This window comes from Oncorhynchus kisutch, linkage group LG12 (genome assembly GCF_002021735.2).
Source record: "Oncorhynchus kisutch isolate 150728-3 linkage group LG12, Okis_V2, whole genome shotgun sequence".
NCBI classification, from domain to species: domain Eukaryota; kingdom Metazoa; phylum Chordata; class Actinopteri; order Salmoniformes; family Salmonidae; genus Oncorhynchus; species Oncorhynchus kisutch.
This window is the reverse complement of record NC_034185.2, coordinates 11145220-11172561: the sequence shown is the minus strand read 5'-3', so window position 1 is coordinate 11172561 and position 27342 is coordinate 11145220. Positions and strand designations below refer to the sequence as shown.

Sequence of the window (27342 nt, the reverse complement as noted above, 5' to 3'; positions counted from 1 at the left end):
AGGGAATTTTTTTACTAGGATTAAATGTCAGGAATTGTGAAAAACGGAGTTTAAATGCATTTGGTTAAGGTGTACATAAACTTCAACTGTAGGTTATATTTTGAGATAACACTGTCCTTACCACCATTTTGAGATACTTATCCATACTTACCAGTTCCACCATAATCAATGCCTGTCCATTATCCACGTAGATGTACCACGATAGATACCCTGCTACACATACTGCTCCATTTCCCTCTAAGTAGATCTCCAGTTGTCTTCCATTTTCCCTCCCGGGAAAAAAACGTCCCCATCCCAGGTAGGGAAATTCTCCCTGTCACTAGAAGACCACCCCCGTACACATGGATCCTCGGGCACAAACGAAGTTGGGACCTGTCCCTTGAAGAGCATAAAGTGTCACTTGCAGCAGAACGCAGTTCTAACCCTTTCAACAACAGTTGTACTACATTCAGAAAGTCTTTCTACATGTTGTTACCTTCCAGCCTTATTTTAAAATGGATTCAATTGTTTTTTCCCCTCTCATCAATCTACACACAATACCACATAATGACAAAGGAAAAACAGGTTTGAATACATTTGAGCAAATGTATAAAAAAAACTAAACGGAAATATCACATTTACATAAGTATTAAGACCCTTAACTAAGTACTTTTTTGAAGCACCTTTGGCAGTGATTACAGCCTAGGGGGCCTTTTTTGGTTCTTGAGTTCAATCTTGTTTTTCATGGTCTAAGAGTCTTTAGGTGCCTTTTGGCAAACTCCAAGCAGGCTGTCATGTGTCTTTTACTGAGGTTTGAATTCTGTCTGGCCACTCTACCATAAAGGCCTGATTGGTGGAGTGCTGCAGAGATGGTTGTCCTTCTGAAAGGTTCTTCCATCTCCACAGAGGAACTCTAGTGCTCAGACAGAGTGACCATCGGGTTCTTTGTCACCTCCCTGACCAAGGCCCTTCTCCCCTGATTTCTCAGTTAGGCCAGGCGGACAGCTCTAGGAAGAGTCTTGGTGGTTCCAAACTTCTTCCATTTAAGAATCATGGCCACTGTGTTGTTGGAGACCTTCAATGCTGCAGAATGTTTTTGGTACCCTTCCCCAGATCTGTGCCTCGACACAATCCTGTCTCGGAGCTCTACCAACAATTGCTTGGACCTCATGGCTTGGTTTTTGCTCTGACATGCACTGTCAACTGTGGCACCTTATATAGACAGGTGTGTGCCTTTCCAAATCATGTCCAATCAATTGGATTGACCACAGGTTGTAGAAACATCTCAAGGATGATCAATGGAAACAGGATGCACCTGAGCTCAATTTTGAGTCTCATAGCAAAGGGTCTGAATACTGATGTAAATAAGCTATTTCTGTTTTTTTATTTTTAATACATTTCCAAAAATGTCTGAACCTGTTTTCGTTTTGTCATTATAGGGTATTGTGTGTGATGAGGAAAAAATGTAATGTAACTTAACAAAATGTAGAAAAAGTCAAGGGGTCTGAATACTTTCCGAAGGCACTGTATATATATTTTATCTAATGCCTTAATTCCTTTCACATTAGATTTGATAGAATTTCCTCCAAAAAGATAGCGACCTTTGACAAAGGAACCGCTAATAGAGAATCAACATTTAGGCAAGCAGATATTATTTAATCACAATTGTGGGATGAACATGTCCCCACCCACACATAGACATCTATCCCCTTCCACTTGTACACTCACCTACACAAGAGTAGACTTGCTAAGTGAATGTGCATGCAGTATCATTGTAGCCATTCGAGATGAGCGACAAAATGGGTAGATAGCCCAATGTCTAATCCTGGCTTGAATACCCCCTTCCCCCATAACAGATGCACGCTGGTCTGCACATGTTCCAAGTTTTGCCCGCTGGGACCTTGGAGAAGAATGGTGGGTTGGTATTGCAGGTGGTGACCGTGGGCCGGTTCTCTACCAGGCTCTCTTTGATGCTGCGGACATCAGCAGTGGATAGGTTGGCTTTGAGGGAAAGCAGAGCCGAAATATGTCTCCAACTGAGAAAGGTGGAAGAGCAACAAAAAAAAACACAATCATCAACAAAGTTCAAAACACTCAATTTTAGTCCATTATAGTTCATCAACATGCAGCCATGTGAAAAAGCAAGCACAACCCCTGGAAAGTGGTCTTTTGTAAACATTTGGACAAATGAATATGTAATCTTCACTTCAACACTGTTGACAGATGAAGGTAACCTAATTGAACAAATTAAAAGCCCCCTTTGGCTGAAATAACTTAATGCAGTCGTTTCTTGTAACAGTCTATCAGTCTCTTATACTGACTGGGAGGAATTTTTCCCCACTCTTCTTTACAGTACTGCTTCAACTATGTCATGTTCAAGGGATTTCTTGCATTCACGGCCCGCTTCAAGTCCCCCAACAGCATTTGGACAGGATTGAGATCTTGGCTTTGACTCGGCCATTCTATAACCCTCAACTTTTTGAGCCATTCTGTTATAGCTTTGCTTGTGTGTTTTGGATCATTGTCCTGTTGCAAGATCCATGTTCGGCCTAAATTCCATTGCTCTCAGGAAACCGGGCCCTGGTCAATCTGATAGGAGACAATTTCGTCTAGAGACCATTCATCCTGACTTGCCTAGTTAAATAAAGGTTAAATCCCCTGAAAACATCATGCTTGATTTGACATAACTATTGGAACATTATATAAAAAATAAAATATGTGTGAGCCTGTGTATGAATTACCTGGTTTCATAGGCTACTGTATATTGCAAGAAATTATGACCATTGGGTAACAGGAGGAAAATCTTTGCGTTACTTCAACGCTCACATGAAAATCTTTCTGCAAACCCTCCACTAGTTGTAGCTGGGCAGATTTAATCTACCATATCCCGAGCCAAATCAATAGTGGCGCCAATCTAGCAATAGACAAGAGCCAGCAAGCCAGCCAGTACGAGCAAGCAAAATACTTCAGTAACCAAAATACCAAATATGTCTAAACAAACCCTGAATCATTTGTTTTGCTTTCAAACGCAGAAATATAGAGAAGACCAGAACCATGTCAAATATGTAGCAGAAATAGAGGAGAAGACCAGAACCATGTCAAATATGTATCAGAAATATAGAAGAGAAGACCAGAACCATGTCAAATATGTAGCAGAAATATAGAGAAGACCAGAACCATGTCAAATATGTAGCAGAAATATAGAGAAGACCAGAACCATGTCGAATATGTAGCAGAAATATAGAGAAGACCAGAACCATGTCAAATATGTAGCAGAAATATAGAGGAGAAGACCAGAACCATGTCAAATATGTATCAGAAATATAGAGGAGAAGACCAGAACAATGTCGAACTTCAAAACTCCGACCCAGTGACTCAGACGTGAGCACTGGGAGTCGGATTTCAGCCAAAGACCATTGGTGACTTGGACTCGACTCGGATTTAGCGATAGGTACTCGAGCACAGGGGACATGGACTCGACTCGGATTTAGCCATAGGTACTCGAGCACAGGGGACTTGGGACTTGACCTTGAGATTTAGTGACTCGACTACAACACTGGTACCAGGTCATGTGACTGGGGTTCTGTGATTATGTGAATGTAAACTCTCCATCTATGTCTTCAGCCTGTGGAGGATCTGTCTGTCTGTCTGTCTCACCTAAGGTCTGGGAAGTCCCTAGCCAGGGTGACAATCTCCAGCTGGATGCTTCCTGGGTCCTGCAGTCTGACCACCTCTGCCATTTTAGGGAGGACCTCACTCAGCCAGCTTATTTTGGACCCCTGTGGACAGTGGATAGGTCAAATCATGCATACTTTCATATTTAATGTCTTTCATTTACTGTATTATGGCATTAAAATGTCTAATTTACTGCATTGAGATGTTTACATTAATTGATACTACACTGAACAAAAATATTAACGCAACATGTAAAGTATTGGTCCCATGTTTCATGAGCTGAAATGAAACATCCCTGAAATGTTCCAAACATACAATGAAAGCTTATTTCTCTGAAAAGTTGACAGAGTTCCATCTTTACAACCATTGAATCTATATGTTTTGACCATGACAGTTTACAATCTAAGGTAACGCCAAGTAAATTAGTATCCTCAACTTGTTCAACAGCCACATCACTCATTACCAGATTCAGCTGAGGTCTATAGGGAATGATTTGTACCAAATAGAATGCTCTTAGTAGTGGAGATGTTCAGGACCAGTTTATTACTGGCCACCTATTTCCAAAAATGACTGCAACTCTTTTAAGGGTTTCAGTGACTTCATTAGCTGTGGGTGCTGATGCGTTTATGGTTGAATCATCAGCATTAAAATAATTACAGTTGCAACATCAAATGGTTTTGTGATGAATAAGCCATCTGATTCAATGAAAGATGGAGTTGAATTTCTTTCTGCCCATATTTTCATTTAAAGTACTCAAGTTTTTCTGAAAGAAGTTGAATACATTTGTTATCATCATGAGATAGCAAGCCTATGTATTTCTAACATTCATATTCTTTATTTTATAGATAGCCAATATCTTACAGAACATTCATTATGGAGGGATGGAGTGACGAGGTTGGCCTGCTATAGAGCAGCGAGAGAGAAAGCTTGAGGAAGGTGTTGACAGACAGGTGATGAGGGAAGTGTAGATCAGGATCAAGCTCCTCGTGAAAGGCATGAAGAGGGAAGGAGAGAAAGGCTGAGAAAAGGGGAATGAGAGACTGGGGAAAGAAAGAAAACAGAAACATGAGCGAGCAGAAAGACGGAGACCGAATAAGAGGAGAAAGAGAAGGCTGGAGGACATAGTGGAAAAAAAGAGACGGAATGAAAAAGAACAGAAGGTTTGGAGGGTGAGAAAAATATTGGGGGGCGAGAGAGCAAGTGCATATTTCCGGAGGAGAGAAAAAGAGAGATGGAAAGACATGAGAAGAGAATGGAAGAGGACAGAGAATGAGAAGAGAAATAAAGAGAAGGAGAAACAGGCAGAGGACATGCAAATTAGAAAGGAGGAGATGAAATAGAGCAGACACACTGCAGAGCAAGAGGAAGACCTAGAAAGGAATGCAGAATGGCCAGAGACTAAAGAAAGAGAAAGTGATGATGAAGAACAATACAGTACATAGAAAGTCAAAGCTTTGAAGTGTTTGAGTAGTTTGTGGGTCAGAGCAAGAACAATGCTATTACTTTCATGTGTTTGTGTACACAAACGCTCAAGCTATATTAACTGCAATATGAGGTGTGTGTGTGTGTGTGTGTGTGTGCGTCTTCGGTGATTACCGCTTCAGTAAAGTAGGTGCTCAGTTTGCTGCTGTCTTCAGCCAGTAATTTGGCTGCTGCCTCCTGCTGCTCCTTGTCCTTCAGCCTCATCTTCCTCTTCATCATCCTCTTCACATACTCCACCATCATCTCCATGTGCAGCCGGCCCAGCAGCTCCTACACACACACATGTCCATATGTGTGTAATGTTACTATGTGTGTAAGGTCAATGTGTGTGTGAGTGTTAACGTACCTCCATACAAATGGATTTGAGGTCTGTGAATTGCTGCATGTGTCTGTCCAGTGTCCCCAGAACTTCATCCAGTACCATCTGACCCCCAGTAAACCAGGCCTGTGTCCACAGCCTATGGTACTGCACCTGAGGATACAGGAAGTCATGGAGAGGTCAATATCTGACCTTGAAGCAGTTGATACCATTGGTCAGAAAATGCTGCAGAGGCACAGACTCATTAGCATTTTTTTTCTTTCTGTTATTTTATAAAATCGTAGAAATGAGCACCACTTGGTTTCTGCCTGGAAATGACCCAGAGGATCTTTGACCCAGTTTGATAGAAATTTTGGGGAGACCATTGACAGGATATTGGACCGGTTTGAATGGCCATGTCCACTGCTCTCAGGGAGTGACTCGACACAGGGCAAGACCACCACCCAGCTGCCCGCTCCGAGGTCCCCCCCCCTTAACACCGGGGCAGAGTCGACACCCCTCTGCTGTTACACGGGGCCTCGATGAAAGCACCACCAGACTTGTTTTGGGTGCAGAGAAGAATCAGCCCTCACTGAATCTCCTGTGTTCCTACTGTAGACATCCTGACATCTCAGGCACTGCAGTGGAGCCCATTGTGGCAGAAAAGCGCAGACCAGCTACGAGCTGTCTGTTGACAGTACTTTTTTTTATTCCACCTGTAGTTAGTGAAGTTAGCTAGCTAGCTAGTTAGTGCTAGCATCAACTATCTAGCTTCTTAGTACCTGATTAACTAGCCATTTTTAAATACTATAGCTGTCATTGTTACTGTAGCCTGTACATCTTGCCTTTTTTCACAGCCTTCACAAATCCTGTTGTTCCCCAGCAGTGTTGATTTTGTTGTCAAATTCTATTTGTTTCCTTTTCGTTTCAATGTTGTTGTTTTTTGGGGGGCAAGTTGTTGGTATTATAATGGTTCCTTTTTTAAATAATTAATGTACATCTGTGCTCCCATTTGACCATGTTTCTTGGAGATCCTTTTGAATGGTAAAGTTTTGTGATACTCTCAACTCATCCTGTGGTATAAGTACATTCATAACTGTATAATAACACTTCAAATTAAGGTCACTTTACTTAAGGCATCTATGCACACTCTATAGGGGCTGTTATTTTCTCTGGGAATTAGAACCTAACTCTACGGACACTATGAAAAGCTTAACCACGACACTATGAAAAGCTGAACCAAGACACTATGAAAAGCTTAACCAAGACACTATGAAAAGCTTAACCAAGACACTATGAAAAGCTTAACCAAGACACTATGAAAAGCTTAACCAAGACACTATGAAAAGCTTAACCAAGACACTATGAAAAGCTTAACCAAGACACTATGAAAAGCTTAACCAAGACACCATGAAAAGCTTAACCAAGACACCATGAAAAGCTTAACCAAGACACCATGAAAAGCTTAACCAAGACACCATGAAAAGCTTAACCAAGACACCATGAAAAGCTTAACCAAGACACTATGAAAAGCTTAACCAAGACAATATGAAAAGCTTAACCAAGACACCATGAAAAGCTTAACCAAGACACCATGAAAAGCTTAACCAAGACACCATGAAAAGCTTAACCAAGACACCATGAAAAGCTTAACCAAGACACCATGAAAAGCTTAACCAAGACACCATGAAAAGCTTAACCAAGACACCATGAAAAGCTTAACCAAGACACCATGAAAAGCTTAACCAAGACACCATGAAAAGCTTAACCAAGACACCATGAAAAGCTTAACCAAGACACTATGAAAAGCTTAACCAAGACAATATGAAAAGCTTAACCAAGACACTATGAAAAGCTTAACCAAGACACTATGAAAAGCTTAACCAAGACACTATGAAAAGCTTAACCAAGTTAAATTCCTCCCAGAGGACCAATACAGCTGCATTCAGACAAAACATGTTTCCACCACCACTAGTATATATACTCCAATTTAGGCACAACTCCTTCTCTCCAATCCTTACATATTTTATGGTTCGACAGGAAGACAAAGTGATTGGGTAATAAACCATTGTTTCTCCCTTAAGGGGATCTGACCTCAACCCCCTTGATGCCTAATCCAAAGACCGCCACCTGTATCCCCTCTAGCAATCCTGTGACTTCCTCCCGTCCACCCAACACATACCAAAGTCATCTGGCTCCTACAGATAACCATTAACTTCTGATGTAAAAAAACAGTCTCTATCACTCCTCAGATACTATACTTCTGAGTATTACAATGTTCCAAGTTTAACCCGGAATCTAACAGGGCATATGACATTCTATATACACAGAGGGTGGTAAATTACACAACATCCTGTTATTACATCTGGTATGTAGAATCTAATGTAGCATGTAATAACATAAGTTGTCAAGAAGACTGTATAATAGTAGTTGTTATTAACAGTTGACATCAGAGCATGACAACAAGATGAACAGTCATTTATAACACCCATTATAATCGGTTTCATAACATCTCATGCCGTGACTCATAAGTCTTGAACATTACTTTTCGACAGCTTATGACATATGTTATGTGTTATATAGCTGTTATAAATGGCATATGAATGCATGCATAAGGACAGTAAACTGTTTTAAGATTTGAACTATGGTGCTATCCAGAGCCCGTTTAACTCGTTGGTAAGGCAAAATCATCTCATTTGAGAAAGGCTGTCTGGGATTTTGAACTAGATGGCAAAAGTTAACCAAATTAACAGTGCAGATGTAACGTTGTACATTGGAGTATTGCTAGACTATTATGCTTGGTGTCTCTGCTGTCACATGTAGCCTACCCTGAGCTCCTCATGTATGGGGCCGGTGAAGTATCCGTAGCCACAGTCTCTCAGGTCTGCCAATGTGGACATACAGCTTGTCCTGATCTCTTCTGGGATTGACTCCTCTCTTCTCACTATGAAGTCTCTGTAAAGGAGGAACCAATGTCATTACATCAATGTTGGATTTATGAAGTCAAATAAGAGATTGGGAGGATTGGAGGGATAGAATGACAATGGACAGTTCAAAAGGTACTTTCAATCACCGAGCCGACAAGGTCAAAATCAGTTGTTCTGCCCCAGAGCAAGACAGTTAACCCACTGTTCCCCCGGGCGCCGATGACGTGGATGTCGATTAAGGCAGCCCCCCCACAGGGGTTGGGTTAAGTGCAGTGGTGTAAAGTACTTAAGTAAAAATACTTTAAAGTACTACTTAAGTAGCTTTTTGGGGATATCTGTACCCAAAAGGAGCACCAGGGGACAAGCTGGCCCCACGGATAGTAGCCCAGCCCAGCATGTGAGTAAAGGTGATCAGAGGCAGTTAAGCACAGCTGACGGTACTAATCACCTATTTTCTTCCACCTACAAGAACTGGCAGTGGGGGAGACTGGAGGAAAAACAGGGTGGTTGATTCTCCAAAGGGGAGGATTTACCTGATGAAAAGGGAGAAGAAGAGGACAAACTACCTCTTGGGAATGGCAACCAGGGATCTGCAACACCAACCGAAAGGAGCTCTCCACGAACGGATAGTTAATAAGGCAGAGACACACCCGTGATTTATGTTATAGTTAAAAGTTACTCACCTTGTGTTCGTTATTCCTGTAAAGAAGAAGATTTGTGATATCCTTGTGAGATCATCCTTGATTGTGTGGGAGTGTTTGAGAAGAGAAAATACCTCAATAGAGAACTTTGTTCAATGTGAGAAAACCTGCTCCCGACTCATTTATTCCAACTTTCCACTTTAGAGCAACCTAAGTCCGCTCACAGTACTTTACTATATATATTTTTAACAACTTTTACTTCACTACATTCCCAAAGAGAATACTGTACTTTTTACTCCATACATTTACTCCTGCCATCCAAAAGTACTCGTTATATTTTTAATGCTTAGCAGGACAGGACAATGGTCCAATTCACGCATTTATCACTTGAACATCCCTGGTAATCTCTACTGCCTCTGATCTGGTGGACTCACTAAACACAAATGCTTCGGATGTAAATAATGTATGAGTGTTGGAGTGTGTCCCTGGCTATCTGTAAAAATATATATATGAAAATTGTGCCGTCTGGTTTGCTTAACATAAGGAATTTGAAATGATTTATACTTTTTCTTTTGATACTTAAGTATATTTTAGCAATTCAATTTACTGTTGATACTTAAGTATATTTAAAACCAAATACTTCTAGAGTAATATTTTACTGGGTTACTTTTACTTGAGTCACTATATATTAAGGTATCTTTACTTTTACTCAAGTATGACAATTGGGTACTTTTTCCACCACTGGTTAAATGCAGAAGACACATTTTCAATTGAATTGCATTCAGTTACAACTGACCTTTCCCTTTTGTGGAGTGTCTAAAAGTAGCTAGATAAGTAGAACAAATGATACAACTTCAGATTGTGAGACTGCATGCATATAGATCAATACTGTTTCATGAGATTGGGGATTTGTAGAATCAAAAAGCATCCACGAAATGCTTACTTAGTGCTTATGAATGCTTTATGTAAGGGTTAGACATGTGTAATGAAGCTCATGTGTAGCTAGCTACCCTTCAAATACCAAGCAAATTCATGAAAGAAATGACTTGGCGAAATGGACAACGGTCGTTAGCCTACCTGAATTGTTCGATGCTAACCAGGTTAGCTTTCACGACTGCCTGAGTGTTCTCCCCTGTTCTCTTCACAAATTCTTCAAGAGAGCTCTTATAGCTGCAAATATACATTGTACAAAATGTCAACAGGCATCTCCAGGTTCTTCTTTATCATGTCAGTAAAATGTTGAATAGTAACAATGCAGTGCATATTACTCATTTGTAGCATACATATCCATTATAAACTAAACCAGGTCAAAGACAGTCTGCAACAAGACAGTGTAGATAGAACACCAAGGTTGACTTACCAACTCCCAGGAAAAAAGGCCATGTAGAATTACACAATTTGTCTATGTGGCTTTGAAACCAGAACATTGTAAGCTAATTGAATGACTTTGAGCATGATGCTGGAAATCAACGTGCATGTTCATCAGTAAAATATTATTTCGCTCAGTGTGGACACGCCTAAGCCAAACCATTCAAATTTAATGCAAAAACTAATTTGGTTTTCAATAGAAACTTGGTGAATAAGTTAAGAAGAACAATGGAAAAGCAAACGTTCAACTACGACAGGATGTGTTCATTAAGGCACACAACCAAAATGTTTTGCAATGGAAAAGGAAAATCAGTGTTACTTATTGGACAAGTCCAGATAGTCTCTCTCTGTTTCAGTCCATTTGGAGCCTAAGGAGCACGACCCAGTGGCCAGGGCTATAAGGAATGGGTACACTACCTTATCAAGAAGCTGTCCAGCTGACGCAGGATTCTCTGGGCTTTAGCCTCACTGCCCAGAATAGTCCTGGCCTCTCTCATGGCCCCATCAACAGCCTAGTAAACAGAACAACATACAGTATTAGCACATAAAACCTGACCCTGTACAGTCAAAATAGCTTAGAGCAGGGATGGGATTAATTCCATGTCAACTCAATTCAGTGTAGTGTTAGGTTCTAATTCTCAGAGTAAAAAAACTCTACGGACACTATGAAAAGCTTAACCACGTTTATTCTGCCCAGATGATCAATACAGCTGCATTCAGACAAAACATGTTTCCACCAAATCTTTATTTTATTTCTCTGTTATTTTACCAGGTAAGTTGACTGAGAACACGTTCTCATTTACAGCAACCGTGATGGTTTGAGGGCCAGTTTGGGAATTTAGCCAGGACACCGTGGTTAACACCACTACTCTTACGATAAGTGCCATGGGATCTTTTATGACCTCAGAGAGTCAGGACACCCGTTTAACATCCCATACGAAAGACGGCACCCTACACAGGGTCCCCAATCCCCAATCACTGTCCTGGGGCATTGGGGTATTTTTTAGACCAGAGGAAAGAGTGCCTTCTACCGGCCCTCCAACACCACTTCCAGCAGCATCTGGCCTCCCATCCAGGGACTGACCAGGACCAACCCTGCTTAGCTTCAGAAGCAAGCCAGCAGTGGTATGCAGGGTGGTATGCTGCTGGTAAGCTGCTAGCACCACAAGTATATATACTCCAATTTAGGCACAACTCCTTCTATCCAATCCTTACATCTATTATGGTTTGACAGGAAGACAAAGTAATAGGGTAATAAACCATAATTTCTTCCTTAAGGGCATCTGACCTGACCTCAACCTCTCATTTGCCTAATCCACAGATGTCCACCCGTCTCCCCTATAGCAATCCTGTGACTTCCTCCCATGCAACCAGCACATTCCAAAGCCATCTGGCTCCTACAGATAACCATTAACTTCTGATGTAAAACCCCTCTAAACCTCAGCACTCCATCAGTAAGTATATTTTCATATTCTCAGAACCCAACAGCAGAAATGTATGAAATTCAGTGCATTTATTAAATATTTCTGATTTATGGTGCTCATTGTTTTGAGGTCTGAAAATATCAGACAAACTTTGGTTTTGGAGGGTAATGTCAGTTTAAATAGAATTATGTCAAGGTTGACATGTTAATATGAAGCTTATATAAAACCATGCGGGAGAAAAAGCTACATATCTGTAGTATGAAAACGAAGAAGAACATGTTCAGGTCAAAGAAAGAGTAGGGCTGAACACAGAAAAGTACTAGAAGAAGTAGTAGTAATCTAATAGGTTTCAACCTGTATGATGTCAATGGCCAGAGGACAGAAGCAGTACCCATCAATGAGTTCTGGACTCTTTCCACTGAGCCAACCCTCCTCCTCCTTACTGAGAGCCTTGGAGAACCAGGTCCTGACTTTACTCTGAAATCGACATAGCACAGGTCATCACAATTTAGTAAGTTTGACACTATGGCTCTGAAAGACATTCCATGCAACATATTACAATAATACATTATTTCCAATTCTAAAGCACTTTGAAAGTAGCCTGGTCCCAGATCTGTTTGTGCTATCTTGCCGAGCCCTATGGTCATTAACACACCATAGCAGTTGGCAAGACAGCACAAACAGATCTGGGACCAGGCTACTCTGAAAGTACACACTCTTAGAAAAAAGGGTTCCGAAAGGGTTCTTCGGCTGTTTTCATAGGAGAACCCTTTTTGGTTCCAGGTAGAACACTTTTGAGTTCCATGTAGAACCCTCTGTGGAAAGGGTTCTACCTGGAGCCATTGTCACGTTCTGACCTTTATTTCCTTTGTTTTGTCTTTATTTAGTATGGTCAGGGCGTGAAGTCTATGTTTTGTGTTTCTATGTTTTTCTATTTCTGTGTTTGGCCTGATATGGTCCTCAATCAGAGGCAGCTGTTTATCGTTGTCACTGATTGCGAACCATATTTAGGTAGCCTGGTTTTCATTGTTGTTTTGTGGGTGTTTGTTTCCTGTGTCAGTGTTTGTGCCACACGGGACTGTTTCGTTTCATTTCACTTTGTTATTTTGTATTCTGTCGTGTTCAGTTTATACTATTAAAAACATGGACCCTTACCACGCTGCGTTTTGGTCCGATCCTTGCTACACCTCTTCAGACCTTTACAGCCATAAAGGTTTATTCAAGGGTTATCCTATGGGGAGAGCTGAAAAACCCTTTTGGACAAAAAAAATTTCTAAGAGTGTAGGGATTGGAAAGATAGCGCAAACATCTTGGACCAGGCCACTTTCAGAGTGCTTTAGAATTGGAAAAAAACAAACATTATTTCCAAGAGTGTATGGTCGTTAACACACCATAGGAGTTGGCAAGACAGCACAAACAGACGCTACTCTGAAAGGACGGTCTAGACGTATACACATGGATTTAGCCTGTTCATTAGATTTAGCTGTTTCTGGCATCCTGTTTACCTCTTTTTGTAGTAGATACTGCTCCTCCAATGTTGTGAGATCCTTCTCAGATAAAAGAGTTCCCAAAGACTCCATGTTGATGTGCCCCTCAAGGTCTTTGTGTTTTAAGATGTCACTGAAACAGATATAAACATGTTGTAAATGACATCAAGTCATTGATAGAAACCATACGAGACATCTCAGAAACACTCAAAGACTGTACAAGGCAGGAGGATAATGTAGAAAAACTTTTACGCAAAATATGCAGCATTCTAAAAAGGGGAACTAGCCTTTTTTAAAAGGGGAAGGTCAGGATTTTACAACTTTGTTAAATGATTCATCATAATGTAAATAGTCTATGGGTCTGGAGAAACTAGAATCCATGGTTCAGTTCTTTAAACAGCCACTACAAACTTCAGCTAACTTTAGCCACTGCTAGCTAACAATCAATGGCAGTGATAGGGGAAATTGTGCAATTTTCTAAAATGTAAAATGGCCCAATCAACTCAAATCAACTACATATGCAGTTTGACATCACTTAAATGTGATTTGGACATTTTAAAAAGAAAATTGCCCCTATCACTTCCACTGATTGTTAACAAGCCCTTCAAGAATCCAGGGCAACTGCCCTCCCATTTCCCACTTACTTTGGATAGTAATTGTTCACCCAGCAGAGGAGGTAGTTACAGTCATCCACATCGAGCCCAGAGCGGGCCAGTTCTGTTAACCTTGCTGAGAACTTCTGATGGTAAAGTCTCACATACAAGTTGCACACGTCAAAGTCTGGGGGGTAGCAGTCCCTTATGTCCCTGGCCACCCTGAGAACGTCCTCCTTCAGACGCTTGCCCATCCTACATACCTCCCTTTTCATGGACGTTGACAGGTTGTCCACACTGCTAACGTTAATATTGTCCTCCTCCAATGTCGCATTCCTCATTTGAGAATCTACCATTTCTTCAAGCAGGTTGTCGTGGGTGTGTCGGCACTGGTGTGGCCGCCACACGGGGGCCTCGCTGCTGCCCTCGGGCCGCCCTTCCCATTGCCGGTCCTTCTCTTCCAGCAGCGTTATGGTTTCCACCGCACTCCGAAGTATCTCTAGTTGTTCTCCTGAGGGTGTGGGACTAAAGGTGGTGTGAACTGCCATCCATAAGTGGAGCAGCAGGGTTTCATAGTCTTTTTGGAGCGTGTCTTTATCGTCCTCGTTGCAAACCTGAACCAACCCCTCTATCGTCATGGTTTCTTGGCCAAATAGCTTGTCCTCTCGCAAGAGCAACTGCTGGCAAGCCTCCACCAAGCGATTTTCCTTCAGGTTCTCCAAAAAGTCCATAATCACCTCTGAAAAAACAGACCACCAAGACCACCAAGTACAATGATTGAAAAGTTATTTTAGTGCAGTCTGTACGTGACAATGAATGGTGACACACACATATATATATATACATATGTGTGTGTGTGTGTGTGTGTATGTATGCATGCATGCATGTATATATATAGTGCCAATAATTTCTCATGGTGAACGAAAATATAATATGACACTTAATTTTTTCATTTAGAGTTCCTCTTTAGGGATGATAAATATGACAAATCAATATACTGAGCTAGTAGGCTAGTACTTCATACAGGCTACTTCATAGTATAGTACATTGGAGTTTAACCTTAAAGTAGACAGCTTAGTCTATATACTTCACATCCTTGTCTTTTTCCACATTGTGTTGTGCCTGAATTTTAAATGGATTAAATGGAGATGGTAGTCACTGGCCTACACACAATACCGCATAATGTCCAAGTGGAATTATGTTTTCAGACACTATTTATGTTATGGGTATGCTTGTAATTGTTAAGGACTGGGGAGCTTTTCAGTATAAAAAACGAACAGAATGGAACTAAGCACAGGCAAAATCCTAGAGGAAAACCTGGTTCAGTCTGCTTTCCACCAGACTAGGAGATTAATTCCATCAGGACAATAACCTAAAACACAAGGCCAAATCTACATTGGTGTTGCTTCCCAAGTAGACAGTGAATGTTCCTGAGTGGCCGAGTTACAGTTTTGACTTAAATCTACTTGAAATCTATGGCAAGACCTGAAAATGGTTGTCTAGTAATGATCAACAACCAATTTGACAGAGCTTGAAGAATTTTGAAAAAGATAAATGGGGAAATGTTGCACAGTCCAGGAGTGGAAAGCGCTTAGAGATTTACCCAGAAAGACTCAAAGATTTAATTGCTGCCAATGTGTCACGACTTCTGCCGAAGTTGGTCCCTCTCCTTGTTCGGGCGGCATTCGGTGGTCGACGTCACCGGCTTTCTAGTCACCACCGATCTATGTTTCATTTTCCATTTGTTTTGTCTTCATTATACACACCTGGTTTCCATTTCATAATCAATGTTCCTTATTTAACCCTCTGGCTTCCCTTTCTGTTTTGTGAGTGATTGTCATTGTCATGTGGGTTCGTTCTTTGTGCTCTGGATATTTGTGTTTTTCCTTGTTGGAACATTGCTTACATTTTGAGTAAATTCAGATGATTACTCATACCTGTGTCCTGCGCCTGACGCCTGACGAGTGGACATCGCACAAAGCCTGGTATTTTTGGCATTTTCAGTTTCTGCCTAAACTTCCCATGTACTGTTTTGGGACTGCCCTGCATTGCAGGCGATAGATTAACCATTGCTGCCACCAGGTCGGGTCCAAGCACACCCACTTCCTCTGTAAAAAAAACAAAAACATTTTGTACAGTCGTCAATATTCTATCTTTATAAAAACCTATCATGGCATTGCACAATTTTTTTCTATCGCCTATTATCAATCTGCAACCTCTTACCATTACCATACCATCTTACCATTACCATACCATCTTACCATTACCATACCATCTTACCATTACCATACCATCTTACCATTACCATACCATCTTACCATTACCATACCATCTCACCATTAACATACCATCTTACCATTACCATACCATCTTACCATTCATTGTTGCACAGGTAAAGGTCGATATACAAACTGGATATGAAGTTATAGGCTACAATAGTGGGTTAAACATAATAACAAAAGGCAACACTATTAACACACAGCGTGGGAATGATATGACCGCAGGTGCACAAGAGAGCCAGTGTTATGTCATAAGGCTGATATCTGAGTGGGAGTGACTAACAAAATCAATGGGGGCCCCCCGGAGGTCAGGGTCCCTGGAAACCTACCCTGTGTGCCCGATTGCTATTCGGCCATGATTACTACAAGTTTAGATTGCTGGCTAGATTAATTTACCAATTAAAAAATTGTTAGGCGACATGCTAATCAAATAAAATAAAATAGTATTTGTCACATGCTCCGAATACAACAGGTGTAAACCTTACCGTGAAATGCTTTACTTACAAGCCCTTAACCAACAATGCAGTTCAAGAAATAGTGAACAAAATATGTACTAAATAAACTAAAGTTCAAATAGTCAAATAAAATAACAATAACGAGGCTATATACAGGGGGTACCGGTACCGAGTCAATGTGGAGGCTATATACAGGGGGTACCGGTACCGAGTCAATGTGGAGGCTATATACAGGGGGTACCGGTACCGAGTCAATGTGGAGGCTATATACAGGGGGTACCGGTACAGAGTCAATGTGGAGGCTATATACAGGGGGTACCGGTACCGAGTCAATGTGGAGGCTATATTCAGGGGGTACCGGTACCGAGTCAATGTGGAGGCTATATACAGGGGGTACCGGTACCGAGTCAATGTGGAGGCTATATACAGGGAGTACCGGTACCGAGTCAATGTGGAGGCTATATACAGGGGGTACCGGTACAGAGTCAATGTGGAGGCTATATACAGGGGGTACCGGTACCGAGTCAATGTGGAGGCTATATACAGGAGGTACCGGTACCAAGTCAATGTGGAGACTATATACAGGAGGTACCGGTACCGAGTCAATGTGGAGGCTATATACAGGGGGTACCGGTACCGAGTCAATGTGGAGGCTATATACAGGAGGTACCGGTACCAAGTCAATGTGGAGACTATATACAGGGGGTACCGGTACCGAGTCAATGTGGAGGCTATATACAGGGGGTACCGGTACCGAGTCAATGTGGAGGCTATATACAGGAGGTACCGGTACCAAGTCAATGTGGAGACTATATACAGGAGGTACCGGTACCGAGTCAATGTGGAGGCTATATACAGGGGGTACCGGTACCGAGTCAATGTGGAGGCTATATACAGGGGGTACCGGTACAGAGTCAATGTGGAGGCTATATACAGGGGGTACCGGTACCGAGTCAATGTGGAGGCTATATACAGGAGGTACCGGTACCAAGTCAATGTGGAGACTATATACAGGGGGTACCGGTACCGAGTCAATGTGGAGGCTATATACAGGGGGTACCGGTACCGAGTCAATGTGGAGGCTATATACAGGAGGTACCGGTACCAAGTCAATGTGGAGACTATATACAGGAGGTACCGGTACCGAGTCAATGTGGAGGCTATATACAGGGGGTACCGGTACCGAGTCAATGTGGAGGCTATATACAGGAGGTACCGGTACCAAGTCAATGTGGAGACTATATACAGGAGGTACCGGTACAGAGTCAATGTGGAGGCTATATACAGGGGGTACCGGTACCGAGTCAATGTGCGGGGGTACAGTTTAGTCTAGTTATTTTGTACATGTAGGTAGGGGTAAAGTGACTATGCATATATAATAAACAGTGAGTAGCAGCAGTGTAAAAACAAAGGGAGGGGAGGCGTATCAACGTAAATAGTCCAGGTGGTCATTTAATTCATTGTTCAGTGGTCTTATGGCTTGGGGGTAGAATCTGTTAAGGAGCCTTTTGGTCCTAGATTTGGCACTCCGGTACCGCTTGCCGTGCGGTAGCAGAGAGAACAGTCTATGACTTGGGTGACTGGAGTCTTTGACATCTTTTGGGGCCTTGCTCTGACACCACCTAGCATATACAGATGAAGTTAGAAGTTTACATACTCCTTAGCCAAACACATTTAAACTTAGTTCTTCACAATTCCTGACATTTAATCCTAGTAAAAATTCACTGTCTTAGGTCAGTTAGGATCACCACTTTATTTTAAGAATATGAAATGTCAGAATAATAGTAGAGAGAATTATTTATTTCAGCTTCTATTTCTTTCATCACATTCCCAGTGCATCAGAAGTTTACATACACTCAATTAGTATTAGCATTGCCTTTAAATTGTTTAACTTGGGTCAAACATTTTGGGTAGCCTTCCACAAGCTTCCCATAATAAGTTGGGGGAATTTTGGCCCATTCCTCCTGACAGAGCTGGTGTAACTGAGTCAGGCCTCCTTGCTCGTACACGCTTTTTCAGTTCTGCCCACAAATTGTCTATGGGATTGAGGTCAGGGCTTTGTGATGGCCACTCCAATACCTTGACTTTGTTGTCCTTAAGCCATTTTGCCACAACTTTGGAAGTATGCTTGGGGTCATTGTCCGTTTGGAAGATCCATTTTCAACCAAGCTTTAAATTCCTGACTGATGTCTTGAGATGTTGCTTCAATATATCCACATAATTTTCCTCCCTCAAGGTGCCATCTATTTTGTGAAGTGCACCAGTCCCTCCTGCAGCAAAGCAACCCCACAACATAATGCTGCTACCCCCATGCTTCATGGTTGGGATGGTGTTCTACGGCTTGCAAGCCTCCCCTTTATCCTCCAAACATAACGATGGTCATTATGGCCAAACAGTTCTATTTTTGTTTCATCAGACCAGAGGACATTTCTCCAAAAAGTACGATCTTTGTCCCCATGTGCAGTTGCAAACCGTAGTTTGGCTTTTTATGTCGGTTTTGGAGCAGTGGCTTCTTCCTTGCTGAGCGGCCTTTCAGGTTATGTTGATATAGGACTCGTTTTACTGTGGATTTAGATACTTTTGTACCCGTTTCCTCCACCATCTTCACAAGGTCCTTTGCTGTTGTTCTGGGATTGATTTGCACTTTCGCACGAAAGTACGTTCATCTCCAGGAGACAGAACGCGTCTCCTTCCTGAGCGATATGACGGCTGCATGGTCCCATGGTGTTTATACTTGCGTACTTGTGGAGGTCCACATTTTTTTTCGGAGGTCTTGGCTGATTTCTTTAGATTTTCCCATGATGCCAAGCAAAGAGGCACTAAGTTTGAAGGTAGGCCTTGAAATACATCCACAGGTACACCTAATTGACACCATTTGAGTCAATTGGAGCCTATCAGAAGCTTCTAAAGCCAAGACATCATTTTCTGACATTTTAAAGGCACAGTCAACTTAGTGTATGTAAACTTCTGACCCACTGGAATTGTGATACAGTGAATTATAAGGGAAATAATCTGTTTGTAAACAATTGTTGGAAAAATTACTTGTGTCATGCACAAAGTAGATGTCCTAACGGACTTGGAAAAACTGTAATTTGTTAACAAGAAATTTGTGGAGTGGTTGAAAAATTTGTTTTAATGACTCCAACCTAAGTGTATGTAAACCTCTGACTTCAACTGTAGGTCCTGGATGTCAGGAAGCTTGCCCCAATGATGTACTGGGCCATACGCACTACCCTCTGTAGCACCTTATGGTTAGATGCCGAGCAGTTCTCATACCAGGCATTGATGCAACCGGTCAGGATGCTCTTGATGGTGCAGCTGCAGAACTTTTTGAAGATCTGGGGACCCATGCCAAATCTTGTCAGTCTCCTGAGGGTGGAAAGGTGTTGTCGTGCCCTCTTTGCGACTGTCTTGGTGATGTGTACACCAAGGAACTTGAAATGTTTTACCCGCTCCACTACAGCCCTGTCGATGTGAATGGGACTTCTTCAGGATCGGTGTCCCGTCCGTGGGATGGTTGAGCTAACGTAGGCTAATGTGATTCGACTGAGGTTGTAAGAAACAAAAGAAAATCCCAGAACATCCCAGAACATCCCAGAACATAGACATGTCATTTTCCTGTAGTCCACGATCAGCTCCTTTGTCTTGCTCACATTGAGGTAGAGGTTGTTGTCCTGGCACCACACTGCCAGGTCTTTGAGTGACTGTCAGTGATTGACATAACAGGAGAGAAACTGTTGATGCACAACAACATTTTGAAATTGCACCTTGTGTATTTTACTATTCTAATGCCCCGTACATACACATCGTGATGTATTTTGGGAGATTACAAAAAAAAAAAATAATTCTATATAGGAGAAACATTTTGTTCAGGTTACAATAAAACATGATTTGTTTAGTCACTTTTCCCTCAACTTGTTTCTCTAAATGTCTAGCAAGTCAAACTAGCTGACAGAGCATTACCACCACAATAAACTAAAATGGGAGGCAACATTCATATAATTGGCTTAAATCACCCATGCAGTCTATTTAATTTAATCTTTAAATCATCACTGTGTCTAATATATCACTGTGTGTGTATATTTCATGAATATACACTACCGTTCAAAAGTTTAAGGTCACTTAGAAATGTCCTTGTTTTTTAAAGAAAAGCTCATTTTTTGTCCAATAAAATAACATCAAGTTGATCAGAAATACAGTGTAGACATTGTTAGTATTGTAAATGACTACTGTAGCTGGAAACGGCTGATTACTTATGAAATATCTACATAGGAGTACAGAGGTCCAATATCAGCAACCATCACTCCTGTGTTCCAATGGCAAGTTCTGTTAGTTAATCCAAGTTTATCATTTTAAAAGGCTAATTGATCATTAGAAAACCCTTTTGCAATTATGTTAGCACAGCTGAAAACTGTTGCTCTGATTAAAGAAGCAATAAAACTGAGAATCTGGAGCATCAGCATTTGTGGGTTCGATTACAGGCTCAAAATGGCCAGAAACAAATAACTTTCTTCTGAAACTCGTTAGTCTATTCTTGTTCTGAGAAATGAAGGCTATTCCATTAGAGAAATTGCCAAGAAACTGAAGATCTCGTAAAATTCTGTGTACTACTCCCTTCACAGAACAGCGCAAACTGGCTCTAACCAAAATAGAAAGCCTTCAATCGCAAGGAGCACTGCGATACCACTCCGTTGCGGAGGGTCCCCGTTGAAATGACATCCGGTGAAACGTAACAGACTGCTCAGATGTCATAATGTGAATGAAGTATAAGGCTATTTACCTGGGTTATCAACCCCAGTTTGAATGACATCATCCACTGTATATCCACTTGGAGTTTCTTTGTCCCGCAGGTTGTTAAGCTGGCTCAGGTCGGGGTACTCCTGCTCCGCGGAGTAGTTCATCTTCAGCTTTTTGTGGGTGTTACCGAAAGGCATGATTTCTTTCACCTGTGAGCAAGGATGAAACAATGTAATGTTAGTGGACGAAATACAGCAAATCAAATACCTTACAGTTTAATAGGAAAAGGTTGAAATACTTTTTTATACTGCATGAAATGTGACGCAGTGGTAGGCTATTTAGGTGTCACAGTATTGCTTCCGCCCCTCTCCTCACCCCTACCTGGGCTCGAACCAGGGACTCTCTGCACACATCAACAACAGCCACCCACGAAGCATTGTTACCCATCGCTCCACAAAAGACACGACCCTTGCAGATTAAGGGGAACAACTACTTCAAGGTCTCAGAGCGAGTGACGTCGCCGATTGAAACACTATTAGCGCGCACCACCGCTAACTAGCTAGCCATTTCGCATCGGTTACATAGGCACCCCCAGTTTAAAGAAATAGTACAAATTTCAGCATTTGCATCCCCATTCCTCAAGCCTCATGTCCACCAGATGCATCAAACTCAGTCATTCATTGGAGCAGTCTGCAATGGTACGTTGGGGATGCTGCGTTCGGTGTACCGTGCGTTGCTTTACCTTGTGGTGATACAAACAGTAGTACACACACAGACTCCAACTAGCTAGATTTGAGCTAGTTGAAAAGCGAAGCAAATGTGCGTTATAGGTACGGAAAATGCAGGCTAGACATCCCTTCCGGAAAAACAAAACTCCTATGCATCTGGTGGACATCAACGTCAGGTCCTCAAAACATACATGCTACTTTCCCTTATGGTATTATTTACAAAGTGTGCAACCAATGTGCCACAGATCAATCAAAACCTATGGGTTTGATGCTTTGTGTGTCAGAGTATACAGCAATTCTTGACACTTCTGCTGCCTGGAGAAAGGTTGGTGTAATGGTTTCTAATGTTTTTGTTTGCTTTTTTCTGTGTGTGTGTGTGTGTGTGTGTGTGTGTGTGTGTTTAATACTAGTTAATCATTTGAATATTCATTTCACAGTTTGCAGAGGAAGTGGCGCAAACTTAGAGACAACCACATCAAGGGGCAGAGAAGGAGAGCAGTATGAGTGAGGCAGCAGCTGCAAACCATAGGCCATAGCGGTTTAGCCATATCATTTATTTTAATAAGCCATTCGTTAAGGTGATGGCAAGAGGCTTTCTCAGTCTCATTGTAGAATGAAAGATAACTTGTCATCCACCAGCAGAGTTGGGTAGGTTACTTTCTAAATGTAATCCGTTAGTTACTAGTTAACGGTCCAAAATTGTAATCGTTACTTTTAGATTACTTTCCCCTTAAGAGACATTGGAAGAATACTAAAATGTATGTTACCAATTGAACGACATCTATTGTAGGATAAATCAATGTTCAAGTTTACATAGCTGGCCATATATGGATGTAAAATGTTACTTTATGGGTTGGTTATGTAGGCTTCTTCTAACCCATCGCTTTCTACTACATATAATAATATGATTTTAAAAAACAGTCTATCAGTCTATCAGAACCTCAGACATTCCAATAAATGCTATACCCGTTGATCTTCAAGACTAGGACTTGGAAATATGGAAGTATAGATTAGCCTAATTGTTTTCCCTGAGTATGACCCCACTTATTAGCCAGCCCTACTCTGTTGTTTATGATTTTGTTGTCATATGGAGGACTGATTGGGCTCATTGATTCGATTTGAAAAATAAATGCTGTGCTCATGGAATGGCATGCTTTGAGCACTACTGAAAAGTAATATTTACATGTGAACAATGAATGCCACATGCTTCATTTTCTATAGGCCTATTGTCACGTGTGCACCCTCTCCAGCCTCTAGGTCACCAGGCAGCTCGTTATAGCGCACACCGGTCACCATCGTTACGCGCACCTGCGCGTCATCAGACTCATTTGGATTCCATCACCTCCCTTATGTCATTCCCTTTGGTTCCTTAGACAGACCTTATTGCGTGCCTGTGTGCTGTTAGTGTTTCTTGCTTGGTATCATGTTCCGCTTATTTTATTAAAACACTCACTCCCTGAAATTGCTGACCGACTCTCAGCTCACTCGTTACAGAATAACGCCTCACCTAGGAGAAGCATCAGGGAGTGGTTTTTTTTCGGTGGGAATGAGGTCCGGTCCAGGAGCCGCTACAGGCTCTCATGCCTTCGCCGGATCGCCAGGTTCCCGTGCCTCAATCGGTCAGTCAGGTTCCTGCGCATCAGCAGGAGTGTCCGCTCCTGATCCTCCTTTTGGTTGGTGTCCTGCGGCTGGAGCCGAACGTGCCGGGTAGGGGGTACCATTATGTATGCTCTCTCTGCGGCGCTCTAGGTCGCCATGCTCCTGCGCCTCAGCAGAGGTGACAGGTCCGCTCCTGATCTCCGGGATCGTCATTTTGGTCTGCGTCCTGCGGTTGAAGCCGTGCATCAGGGAGGGGAGACTGTCACGTGTGCTCCCTCACTGGCCTCAAGGTCACCAGGCTGCTCGTTATGGCGCACCCCTGTCACCATCGTTACACACAACTGCGGTCATCAGACTCACCTGGACTACATCAACTCCCTGATTACCTTCCTGATATATGTCCCTCCCTTTGGTTCCTTCCCCAGGCGTTATTGTTTGTTTCATGTCTGTGTGCTGTTAGTGTTTTTTGTTTTGTATTATGTTCCGTTTTATCTTATTAAAACACTCACTCCCTAAACTTGCTTCCTGATTCTCCGTGCACTCGTTAAACCTATTGTTTACCTTTTTGTTGATGACACTTTGATATCTTGATACTATGCAGAAAATGAAGCATGTGGCAAATCCACAGACGAAACAATAACAAAACGACGCCCCGCCTCTGTTTTGGGTAAAAAGCTGAGGGATGGGAATGGAGAAATGTAAACACTATCAGATTAATAGATAACGCTATGGATGCAAGTGTAGCGTGGTTCATTCTGCGTTGTGTACTGTTAATTAGGACGCTGCCACAACTGAAGGTCTGCTAGTTGAATTATTTTTATTTACCCTGCACACATTATTTTAACCCTTGGCGCAGTCCTAGCTCTCAGGCACCTTGCTAGCCGAAGGTCAGGCAAAAGAGAACAATAAGGGGGTACGGAAATACAGATAACCCGCGATGGGCCAAACCAAAATATACAAAACTTTTACAATCACATGTATGTACAATATTGATATGAAAAAGTGTTTGTACACCAAAGAAAAACATTAGCTATGCAGCTGTAATTTAAAAATACACGGAATTATTATTAAATTATTAACATCCCCTCTTGACCTGGCCTATTTGAATTGGTCCTTGTTTGCAACTTGGTGCATAATCTAGGGGAACAACATCACACTGCTACACAAGGACTGACCATCCATGATATCAACATTTTTGTTTTAACCATGTTATGACGCTATACAGCGTTTGTTTACATTTACAAAATGTACAAACATTTGACAAAAACAAGGTTATATTTTGGGTTCTCATTGAGTGTGACAGTTGAAGTATGCTCATCAGGCATTTCTAAGTTATATTCAATGGATATATATATATATATATATATATATATATATATATACATAACCAGTCAAAAGTTTGGACACACCTACTCTTGAGTTTTTTATTTATTTTTTACTATTTTCTACATTGGTGAATAACAGTGAAGACAACTAACACATGGAATCATGTAGTAACCAAGAAGGTGTTAATGAAATCTAAATATATTTTAGATATTCAAAGTAGCCACCCTTTGCCTTGACAGCTTTGCACCCGCTTGGCATTCTCTCAACCAGCTTCACCTGGAATGCTTTTCCAACAGTCTTGAAGGAGTTCCCACATAAGCTGAGCACCTGTTGGCTGCTTTTCCTTCATACTGTGGTCCATCTCATCCCAAACCATCTCAATTGGGTTGAGGTCAGGTGGTTGTAGAGGCCAGGTGATCTGATGCAGCACTCCATAACTCTAGGTCAAATAAAACATTTCACATTGACTGACCTTCATGTCTTAAAGTAATGGACTGTCATTTCTCTTTGCTTATTTAACCTGTTCTTGCTATAACATGGATTTAGCCCTATTTGGCAAAATACCATCTTCGTATACCACCCCTGGCTTGTCACAACACAACTGATTGGCTCAAACACATTAAGGAGGAAATCGATTCCACAAATTGACATTTAACAAGGTGCACCGTTTAATTGAAATGCTTTCCAGGTGACTACCTCATGAAGCTGGTTGAGAGAATGCCAAGAGTGTGCAAAGCTGTCATCAAGGCAAAGGGTGGCTACTTTGAAGAATCTAAAATATATTTTGATTTAGCCAAGTCAAAAAGGTATATTGTAGCCATCCCATGAACATATGTCGAAAGCTACACATATTCATCTTCTTTGATTGGTTCATCAACTTCCGTTTCTGTGACTGCACAGAAAACTAGCTCACGAGTTGGATTCGTTCAACGCATGCAACGCAAACCAGCCTGGTTCCAGCAACTTGTTGCAACTGCGCTTATTGCGTCACATTGAAATTAATGGACTTCCGCCGGATCGCAAACAATTGGTGGGAGTCTGTCTGTACGAGGCTTCATCACCGAGATAGAACACACCCAACCTACCCTCGGTGTCCACACGCATCCGAGATAGGATTCACCCAACCTACCCTCGGTGTCCAAATCTAGCAACTGTTATTTTCTCTTGAATGTCAAATCTACAACATGAATTCGTTCAACGCATGCAACGCAAACCACCCGGGTCCCAGCAACTTGTTGCAACTGCGCTTATTGCGTCACATTGAAATTAATGGACTTCCGCCGGATCGCAAACAATTGGTGGGAGTCTGTCTGTACGAGGCTTCATCACCGAGATAGAACACACCCAACCTACCCTCGGTGTCCACACGCATCCGAGATAGGATTCACCCAACCTACCCTCGGTGTCCAAATCTAGCAACTGTCATTTTCTCTTGAATGTCAAAAATCTACAACATATATATGGAATGCTTCATTTAAAATGCATGCATTCAAATGTAGGCTAAAGTGCGAGTATATACTGTGCACCTTTGGTTGAAACCCTCGACTGCGTAGTACTCACCTCCATACAATACCTTGCAAATTGGACAGACTGCATGGTCATTGTCGATGTAAACTGCTATGGCAAACGTTAAATACAACCATTGTTCACACTAGATTGAGTCAGTTTTAACCAGGATAAAATATGACATGTCAGTTCGATTTAATCATCCAGCATTTTGAAACCAAATCACTGACATCTACAAATCTAGATGCGCTTTCCCCTAAATTCCAAATGTTTTGCCATTGTCATCATATAAGTGCTAAATACAAACCACATTCGATGCATTAAAACAATGACACACATTATGCATTTGCCTATTTCTACAAGTAAAAAAATATATATATATATCCTACCTATGACGTTTTTCTTTGGGAAAAACACAATTTATTTCGACCAGGAACGAACACACCGAAGCTAATTCTTGGGGTTCAGAATTAAGCGGCTTAGCTACTTTTTTCTATTAATTCTATCGGAGAGGGAATATGCAATTGCATATAGCGACAGCGCAATTTAACAGCCGAGACCTCTGATCACGCACTGTGATGGCCTCTCCCGAGTCCGTACGAGAGTTGTAGCGATGGGACAAGACTAACTACCAATTGGATACCACGAAATTGGGGAGAAACAGAGGTACAAAAAAATAAACCATGGTGCTTTTCTTGAACGCTCTCATGATTGACAGTAGTTGGAGAGAATTGTATGGTATCAGTGACGACAGTACATTTATCAGCCCTGGAATGGATAGTGATATGCTAATAGTAAGCCTGAATGTCTCCACACACAGAACAACAAAAACCGTGGT

The 27342-nt window shown here is 41.7% G+C and overlaps 1 protein-coding gene across 2 annotated transcripts; it reads right to left on the bottom strand.

Annotated features, from left to right (window-relative positions):
* On the bottom strand, window positions 1-27119 carry LOC109900509 (tumor necrosis factor alpha-induced protein 2-like). 2 transcript variants are annotated; one of them, XR_004211859.1, is made up of 14 exons: window positions 26894-27119; window positions 21389-21554; window positions 15812-15982; window positions 13926-14613; window positions 13300-13414; window positions 12149-12271; window positions 10788-10882; window positions 10080-10172; window positions 8263-8389; window positions 5483-5608; window positions 5251-5406; window positions 3637-3758; window positions 1708-2015; window positions 1-378 (listed from the first exon to the last, which is right to left on the bottom strand). XR_004211859.1 is itself a non-coding variant. In XM_020496161.2 (13 exons), the coding sequence occupies exons 2-13, from the start codon at window positions 21540-21542 to the stop codon at window positions 1799-1801; spliced, it is 2187 nt and encodes a 728-aa protein (XP_020351750.2). In that variant the 5' UTR covers window positions 21543-21554; window positions 26894-27119; the 3' UTR covers window positions 1430-1798. The 2 variants fall into 2 exon arrangements, 1 of the variants encoding a protein (XP_020351750.2); XM_020496161.2 differs by lacking the exon at window positions 1-378 and having other exon boundaries at window positions 1430-2015.
* Window positions 27120-27342: the final 223 nt, after the last annotated feature.

Bases quoted from the DNA above. Each gene is read 5' to 3' on its own strand.
- LOC109900509 (XM_020496161.2), bottom strand. From the start codon at position 21,542: ATGCCTTTCGGTAACACCCACAAAAAGCTGAAGATGAACTACTCCGCG. The intron at 14,614-15,811 runs GTATGAGTAATC...CTGTTTTTTCAG, and splicing joins GCGTCAGGCGCAGGACACAG to AGGTGATTATGGACTTTTTG. The intron at 8,390-10,079 runs GTAGGCTAACGA...CCTCCTTTACAG, and splicing joins GTTAGCATCGAACAATTCAG to AGACTTCATAGTGAGAAGAG.